Source organism: Siphateles boraxobius, unplaced genomic scaffold (assembly GCF_051911475.1).
Source record: "Siphateles boraxobius isolate OS27281-9 unplaced genomic scaffold, OSU_SipBor_1 161, whole genome shotgun sequence".
NCBI lineage: Eukaryota > Metazoa > Chordata > Actinopteri > Cypriniformes > Leuciscidae > Siphateles > Siphateles boraxobius.
In genome coordinates this window covers 180,001-190,000 of record NW_027508768.1, presented here as the reverse complement: position 1 = coordinate 190,000, position 10,000 = coordinate 180,001, and the positions used below count along the sequence as shown (strand labels likewise).

The window sequence follows — 10,000 nt, the reverse complement described above, 5'->3', positions numbered from 1 at the left end:
TGAGTGTATAAGCGTTGGAATGATATCTAATTTATGATGATTACTGGAATATGTGATAGAGGAAAAGGCCATTGAAACACAGTTATGATTTAAAAGTGTTTCTTCTTGGTTATACAAACGTTAAATCAACATTCCATTCATTATGGGAACAATACTTTTGAATCTTCTCTGAAACAAGAAGTAACTTTTTAAAAATGTTAGATAAACGTCCAACTGAAACGTTTTAGAAAATTGTTGATGTATGAATAATGTTTTAGTGCTAATGTTAAGAGAATGCCTTAAAGGTGCAGTGTGTAATATTTAGGAGGATCTGTTGACAGAAATGCAGTATCATAAACATAACTATGTTTTCAGTGGTGTATAAAGACCTTAATGAAGCGTTATGTGTTTATTAGCTTATAATGAGCAGTTTCTCTCTACACACACCGCGGGTCTCCTTACATTGACATGCGCCGACATGTTTCTACGGTGGCCCTAAACGAACAAACGCGTTTCGTTACTATGTTGCTCTTCGTGCAAGGAAGCAAGCTTAGTTCAGCAAATACAACACTGACACAATGATGAACAAGTAACAGTTATATTCGCAATAACATATCATTTTACTGAATAATTAAGTAAACCTAATTTCTTAATTTATCTTTGTAAAGAAACCTCATTGTTTAACTGGCGACGCTCTGCTGTCTCAGACGACGACATCACTTCCTGTCGGCCACCGTAACTTCTGTTGGGTGCAATTCACAACCTCACCACTAGATGCGCTGAAACTTACACACTGCACCTTTAAACCATCGTGTGTTTGACCTTTGACCTCAGGGTTAGCGACGCACAAACCGAACGCGGTGGAGCCGGAGAAACAGACCGACCACACGGTGAAGATCGCAGGAGTCATCGCAGGAATACTGCTCTTCGTCATCATCTTCCTCGGCGTCGTGCTGCTCATGAAGAAACGGTGAGCCCTCACTCACACACACACACACACACACACACACACACACACACACACACACACACACACACACACACAGCACTGAAGATAATCTGTTACCGCGGTTAAGAGTGACGACGCATCAGATCTCCGCTTAAATGCATGAAATTAGTTTGGGAGTTTAATGCCAGTGTTATTTTATATTTTTTATTTAAATGTTATTGTAGTTTAATTAATATTTTTTATACTTTTAATTAAGTTTTATTTTCATGTTAATTGTAGTTTGATTTTTAGTATGTGTTTTTTTCATTTTATATATGTATATATATATATATATATATATATATATTATTTATTTTTTTAAGTTTAATTTATTTGTATTTCAGTTTCAGTTTAGTTTGATTTATTTCCATTTAATAATTTTAGTGCTTCAACTTCAACTTATTTCAGTTTATTACCAGAAAGCAACATTTCAAATTTTTGTTTAGTTGTAAGTTTTTAAATTTTTAAACGTTAGTTTTTAGTTTTTAGTTTATAAACGTTATTTTTTTTTATTAAATAACATTGATAAAGACTAATAAATATTGTAACAATAGTTTTGCTCATTGTTAGTTATTGCATTAACCAGGGTTATGATCATTAACTAAAACTATTAAAAACATTCTCAACCAGACCTTTCTAAAGTATTTCATGTTAGTCAATTTTTACACTACAGGAAGAGTTATATAACAATTATTCTACCCTGGACATTAATATTAATGAGGAATGAGCAGGTGTGTCCAAACTTCAGATCGCTGTCATTCTGTTATTGTGAGAAACCGCAGATCTTCAGTCGTCTGGAGATTTTAATAATAGATTTTCTTTCCGATTTCCACCTGACCTTTAATCCAGCTCCATCCGCATTATCTATAAACTCTGAATTATTGATCTAATTATGTTGATAAGCCCTGTTAAAAGGCCTGTGACCCTTCTCCATATCAAAACTCAAGAAATCTCAGTCGATCCGTGATCCTGGGACACGAGACACTCATACGCACATATATCTGCTTATTTGCTCCAGATTTACTATATATAATATATTATATACGTATATAAACAGCCAGTGCAGGGGTCTCCAGGTCACATGACCTGAGCCGGTCTTGCTTAATACATTTTTAATAAATGTATCCAGTAAATGTATCTTGATTGAAGAATGTTTAGATATTTGTGCTGGAAAGAAGGAACATCATAATTTTTTGCAGTGAATCCCAGACGGACTCAGTGACATTGATCTAATCTTCTGGGTTATTGCAAGAAAATTGTGAAATGTAATGAAATGTAAGATATAAATAATGATGTTGTTGTTGCAGTGAAGCGTCTGATTGCTCAGTTCTACATGTATAAATGTAAATTAAGCAGTGCTCCTCAACTTTATTGCATTTTTTAAATAAACATTGTCTTAATTAAAATGCTACAAACACAAAAATGTAAAGATCTATAACATTATGTTTTTGAGTTGTTGGTTTTTATAACAAACGAAGGTTGAGAAGCGCTGGTTTCTCAGTGTCAATCTGCTCTTCTGTCGTTTGCATGGAGAGACGGGTTTTATTTCACACACACACACACACACACACACACACACACACACACACACACACACACACACACACACACACTCACAGACACACACACACACACACACACACACACCAGGGCTCTCAAGTTTTATCAAAAGTTTAGAGTGAGATTTAGGGGAGGAGCCACCCAAATATTTGCAGCAGCGGTCTCTCGACCCAACCAAATTTGCTTTAATTTTTGCTAGCAGTTCAATTTTGCCTATTGTTCATAATTGACCAGCACAAATGGAAATTATAACAATTGTTAAATCTGGTAAAAAGACAAATCCATCCAAATAAAATAAATAGTTATATTTAAAAAATACAAATTTATTGAAAAATAAAAATAAATTTGACCCCAAACAAGCCAAATGAACATCAGTGCTCAATGTACATAACATTGTGTCATAACAACTTGCCCTGAGCATGTATGTCAAGACCCAAACCGGTCACCTCTACAGGGGTCATCGGATGCCCATCTTCCACAAGTTGGTATGATTCTTTTGGGTCTTCATTTAAAGTTTGTAACATACTTTGGTTAAAATTTCTCAATGGTTTTGTAAAACAACACCCTTTTTACCTCTTCAAAAACAGCTCTGTTCACAGTGACCCGTTTCGGTGCATGTCTCTTTAAATGATAATGAGCAACAACTTTTTGAGGATTAAAAAAAAGAGAATGGATTTTTTTCATTGCATGGTAATTGTGTCCACACACTGCAAAGACACATTTATTTGTAAATACCATATAAAAGTGTATTTTGCATCCGATGACCCCTTTAAGAGCAGTTGGAGATTTTTTGAATGCATCAAAAATAATTTAACACGAATTTGGCTATACTCCTCAACATCAGCTCTCACTGTCTTTGATCACAGGCAAGAGAAATCGTCCAGGAATCGTAAAATCAAAATGCTAAAAAAAGATCGTGCTCTTTCAACTTCCACTCCGTGTGTGCGCGTGTTGTCTAGTAACGAACGAGCTTGCAGCGGGAACACATAATTTACCCGGAAACAACTAATTCTAATTTCTGATTGGCTGGTAGCTAGGATTTAACTCAGTATAACTCGAGACAGATGCTATGAACTCGGCAGAAACTTCCCTCCGTTTGCCTGCGCCTCGTCCATTAATTGTATAGCGGGACAAGTTCCCTTACTCCTCAGCGTGAGAAATACAAGGTGTGGCGTGTGAGCGTGTGAACGGGTTGAAATGCGTGTGTCTGAGACTTGAGAGCCCTGCACACACACACACGTTCACTTGATTGAATCTCTTGCATCTGTTTAATTGTTTAACTGTTTAATTTGCTGAATTGGATCAGAAAGGAAAGCGTGCTGATGTCGGACGCTGATACAGCTGGTCATTCACAGCTCATGTTTTTGCATAATTAATCTAATTATATATTGAGAAATGCAGTGATGGGAATTAATGTTGCTTTCATTGCTAATGTACAGTGTGTTCTGATGTACGTGGGCTTTCACACATGACATTGTCCTTATTAATGCACATATGAATGTTAACTGAGAGATTGGAGAGGCAGAGCAGATCTAAAGTTTATAATAATTATATATATTTTTATCAATGCTGATACTGTAAAAATTGTGGAATATAATTCCAATGTAAATCAGCTGTTTTCTATGTGAATATATAGTAAAGTGTAATTTATTCCTGTGATCAAAGCTGAATTTTCAGAAAGCTTGAAAATTCAGCTTTGATCACAGGAATAAATTACACTTTACTATATATTCACATAGAAAACAGATGATTTACATTACAATAATATTTCACATTTTTACAAAATTTTGGATCAAATAAACGCAGCATTGGAGAGCAGAAGAGACTATTTCAAACTTTTGACTGGTAGTAGTGAATAGGTTTTGGGTCTTATATACCTGTTGATTCATCCAGACAAAAACCAAAAGACATACAGTATATATACATACAGTATAAGGTCAGTGGAAGTCTAGAGATGGGCTGATGGGTTCAGCGTTAAGGTTTGTGTTATAAACATCACGCATGCAAGGAATCGCTCGCTCTCTCTCTCTCTCTCACACACGTATGCCACCATGTCTGCTTGTGTTCATTTTATATATCGTTTTCAAACATTAATATTTTTTACTTTTTCTTTCCTTCCATCTTCATCCCCCTCCACTGCTTAAACCCCTCCACCACCCCACTGGGCAGGAGAACCTATCAGTCCTACACTTACTACCTGTAAGTAAAACACCTTTGTACACTGTTAGTGTCATGCTGTGTGCGCTCTGTCGGCTCAACCCTGCATGACTGACCCGTGCGCTCGCATCTTACGATCCTCCAGACACAATACAATCAACACTCCGCCTGAGATATGCAGTGCAATTTTTTTAAATTGTTTGTGATATTATGACCAAATGAGATCGATATTGAAGTTTTGATGTGATTTTCCATCGTTTGCTGTGAAATGCCTGTCTGTGAATGTTGCATCTCCTCAAATCAGAACCGTCATGTGGGATTTATTATTAGGGGCCAAACACCGAAGGTTCCTATTGTATCCGTTGGCGTTCTTATTATTATTATTATTATTCCGTTTCTTCTACTCTGGGAGTCTATGGCAGCCCATAGAACCGCTTGCGTTAAAGTTATAAAATTTGGCACACTGATAGAGGACAGTCTGAAGTGTCACCATAGCAAATTTGGAGTCTCTAGCCCAATCTCACAAGTTTCACTCATATTTATGCTAATAACTTGAACAATACGGGCTGGAAACAATGCCGATTCGATTGCACCCTATGACGTCATTTTCCGTCATAAAAAAATGTCCGCCATTTTGAATTCTCCGAAAAAAACTACTTTTTCAAAATCCTTCTAGACGGTTTGTCTGATTTTAATGAAAATTCAATCCAATCTTCTTCAGACAATGATGGCAAAAAGTTATTAAAAGCTTTTTATAAACCCAACCGTTATCGAATAACACGCTAACTAATTTTACATAGCGCTTGCGAAAACAGACGTAAGGCTGTATCTCTGCAACGCTTTACCGTATTCAAACTTGGTACATGTCATCACAAACATGACTTGAGGCTACATGCTGTGTTTCGGCGCAGCGCCACCTACTGGTCCAGAGACATGAACATTTTTTGTTTGTGCTTTTTTTGACCGAAAAGTGGTCTCGTTAGATTCAGGACGTCATGCCGAGTCGACTAATATCCAATTTTTCCATATCGACCATTTTAGGCGTCGACCATTTCGAATTTTGTACCAAAATGCTGAATTTTATGAATGCATAAACGTATCATTACGAAACTTGCCTTAGATTTCTGAATCATTGCCAAGTCCAACGATACCAAACATTCTAGGTTTTGCCTTACGGTTTGTGTAGCGATGTGATTGAGCGCTTAAAAAACCTTTGCCAATATCTTCGAAACCTTTTGAGTGATCGAGGCGAAACCACCGTAGGGAGTTTGCAAACATAGGTCGTTGTCTCTTTGTTAAGGCCCAAATGTCAAAATATTAATAGTAAATGGCAAGAAAATGCAAACAAAGTTAGGTGTGGGTCATTTTTTATGTGTTTGTTCATCTAAATGTCTATAACTCCAAAACAAAATATTTTTTACCAAATTTGTCACAGACATGTATGGACTCATTCTGAGGAAACATAAAAAAAAATTGTGGGATTGTGCCTCTTGTTGGCGCTATAAAAGCACAAAACATGAAATTATCGTTGACTTCAATACAGTATTGTGATATAAAATGCTATACTTTATGAATACATTAGTGTATCGTTACAAATCCTTGCCTTGAAGGTACTCAAAAAGTTTCGGAAAGCGCCACCTCGTGGTAGAAAAGTTATAACAAAATTTCCAAAAATGCTAATAACTTTTGAATAAATTTGCCTATTGTGATGACACAGGTCTTACTAGATTCCTTGAGTTATGCCAAGAACATAGATACCAATTTTGCCATAGTAAGCCAAACTTCGTGTCCACCATCTTTATTTTCTTTTAAAACCTACTTTTTAGAACTTCTCATAGACCGTTTGTCCGATTTTCACCAAAAGCGAATCGTGTCATCCCCAGACCGTGCTGACAAAATGTTATGGATTTCGTGTCAATAAACGAAACTGCTTTCATATTCCGCCACAGCAAAGTTGAGGCATGATGCCAAAATGACTATTCAGGCTTTATCTCTGCAATGCACATGCTCAGGCTTTGTAACTGCGCCACCTTTTGGTCAAAAGTGACAACCCATTAAATCATATTATTAGTGCCTGTATATGATTTTTTCACCCATTTTGCCTAAAATCATCTTTAAATGTCTTTAATTGCTCATTGTTGCAGTTGGTCTGACACTCCCAGTATGTTGTATCGTCTTCTTGCGCTTGGCCCCATTAATGGCTGCTCGCAGTTATATTTATTATTATTATTATTATTATTATTATTATTATAACAGATGTGATTGATATAAGAGCTCTTTCTACTTGTAAATAACTGGAGTAAAAACTTTCCCGAGGATAATTCTCCTTGTCTTGCCCAGCACAGGGATGGGAATGAAAACATACTTTTCCCAAACCTAAAATTACCCTTCATTTCATAAATCATCATAATCATTGTCGCTCCTAAGCATTAATCCCAATCACTACACGCCTCTGTCGTTTTGCTTGAGTTTTCCTGCATGGTTGTTGTTTTTTGCATGCAAATTAATCCCATCATCCTAATATTTTTAGTTTTCCTAACATGCGTTTAATGGATGCTTGCTCTGTACTGTTTGTTTATTAGTTTGTTTGTTTGTTTGTTTGTTTATCATGTTGAGCTTTTGCATATTTTTAGAGGTGGGAATAAAGAACTGTTTCGTGTTTAAAACCAGTTCCCAAACTACTGGAACCAATTGAAAATACGCTTAGTGTTTCCCATTTATTCTGCTCTGCTGTGGAAAATAAATAGTTATGGACTGAATGCAATTGTAAACAGCACACAGTAAATACTATTATAGTCTTTATGATAACTTAAAGCCTTTATATGTAATGCATTATAAAAGTAATTTATACTTTCATTATAATCATTATAATCAAATTATATAGAATTATGATCATTAGTCATTATAATCTGAACACACATCTGTATACTGTATCAGTGTATCAGCGTCAGTCATTATAATCTGAACACACATCTGTATACTGTATCAGTGTATCAGCGTCAGTCATTATAATCTGAACACACATCTGTATACTGTATCAGTGTATCAGCGTCAGTCATTATAATCTGAACAAACATCTGTATACTGTATCAGTGTATCAGTGTCAGTCATTATAATCTGAACACACATCTGTATACTGTATCAGTGTATCAGTGTCAGTCATTATAATCTGAACAAACATCTGTATACTGTATCAGTGTATCAGCGTCAGTCATTATAATCTGAACACACATCTGTATACTGTATCAGTGTATCAGCGTCAGTCATTATAATCTGAACACACATCTGTATACTGTATCAGTGTATCAGCGTCAGTCATTATAATCTGAACAAACATCTGTATACTGTATCAGTGTATCAGCGTCAGTCATTATAATCTGAACACACATCTGTATACTGTATCAGTGTATCGGCGTCAGTCATTATAATCTGAACACACATCTGTATACTGTATCAGTGTATCAGCGTCAGTCATTATAATCTGAACAAACATCTGTATACTGTATCAGTGTATCAGCGTCAGTCATTATAATCTGAACACACATCTGTATACTGTATCAGTGTATCAGCGTCAGTCATTATAATCTGAACACACATCTGTATACTGTATCAGTGTATCAGCGTCAGTCATTATAATCTGAACACACATCTGTATACTGTATCAGTGTATCAGTGTCAGTCATTATAATCTGAACAAACATCTGTATACTGTATCAGTGTATCGGCGTCAGTCATTATAATCTGAACACACATCTGTATACTGTATCAGTGTATCAGCGTCAGTCATTATAATCTGAACACACATCTGTATACTGTATCAGTGTCAGTCATTATAATCTGAACAAACATCTGTATACTGTATCAGTGTATCGGCGTCAGTCATTATAATCTGAACACACATCTGTATACTGTATCAGTGTATCAGTGTCAGTCATTATAATCTGAGCACACATCTGTATACTGTATCAGTGTATCAGCGTCAGTCATTATAATCTGAACACACATCTGTATACTGTATCAGTGTATCAGCGTCAGTCATTATAATCTGAACACACATCTATATACTGTATCAGTGTATCAGTGTCAGTCATTATAATCTGAACAAACATCTGTATACTGTATCAGTGTATCGGCGTCAGTCATTATAATCTGAACACACATCTGTATACTGTATCAGTGTATCAGCGTCAGTCATTATAATCTGAACAAACATCTGTATACTGTATCAGTGTCAGTCATTATAATCTGAACACACATCTGTATACTGTATCAGTGTATCAGTGTCAGTCATTATAATCTGAACACACATCTGTATACTGTATCAGTGTATCAGTGTCAGTCATTATAATCTGAACACACATCTGTATACTGTATCAGTGTATCAGCGTCAGTCATTATAATCTGAACAAACATCTGTATACTGTATCAGTGTATCAGCGTCAGTCATTATAATCTGAACACACATCTGTATACTGTATCAGTGTATCAGCGTCAGTCATTATAATCTGAACACACATCTGTATACTGTATCAGTGTATCGGCGTCAGTCATTATAATCTGAACACACATCTGTATACTGTATCAGTGTATCAGTGTCAGTCATTATAATCTGAACAAACATCTGTATACTGTATCAGTGTATCGGCGTCAGTGATTATAATCTGAACAAACATCTGTATACTGTATCAGTGTATCAGCGTCAGTCATTATAATCTGAACACACATCTGTATACTGTATCAGTGTATCAGCGTCAGTCATTATAATCTGAACAAACATCTGTATACTGTATCAGTGTATCAGCGTCAGTCATTATAATCTGAACACACATCTGTATACTGTATCAGTGTATCAGCGTCAGTCATTATAATCTGAACAAACATCTGTATACTGTATCAGTGTATCAGCGTCAGTCATTATAATCTGAACACACATCTGTATACTGTATCAGTGTATCAGCGTCAGTCATTATAATCTGAACACACATCTGTATACTGTATCAGTGTATCAGCGTCAGTCATTATAATCTGAACAAACATCTGTATACTGTATCAGTGTATCAGCGTCAGTCATTATAATCTGAACACACATCTGTATACTGTATCAGTGTATCAGCGTCAGTCATTATAATCTGAACACACATCTGTATACTGTATCAGTGTATCAGCGTCAGTCATTATAATCTGAACACACATCTGTATACTGTATCAGTGTATCGGCGTCAGTCATTATAATCTGAACACACATCTGTATACTGTATCAGTGTATCAGTGTCAGTCATTATAATCTGAACAAACATCTGTATACTGTATCAGTGT

The 10,000-nt window shown here is 35.8% G+C and overlaps 1 protein-coding gene across 1 annotated transcript in view; it reads left to right on the top strand.

Annotated features, from left to right (window-relative positions):
- LOC143739996 (receptor-type tyrosine-protein phosphatase mu-like) overlaps positions 1-10,000 on the top strand; it is a 360,798-nt gene that overhangs the window by 209,100 nt on the left and 141,698 nt on the right. The window contains exons 15-16 of the mRNA XM_077232010.1: positions 814-949; positions 4,697-4,726. Of these exons, the coding sequence (XP_077088125.1) occupies positions 814-949; positions 4,697-4,726 (166 nt within the window). The remainder of the gene's footprint in view (positions 1-813; positions 950-4,696; positions 4,727-10,000) is intronic.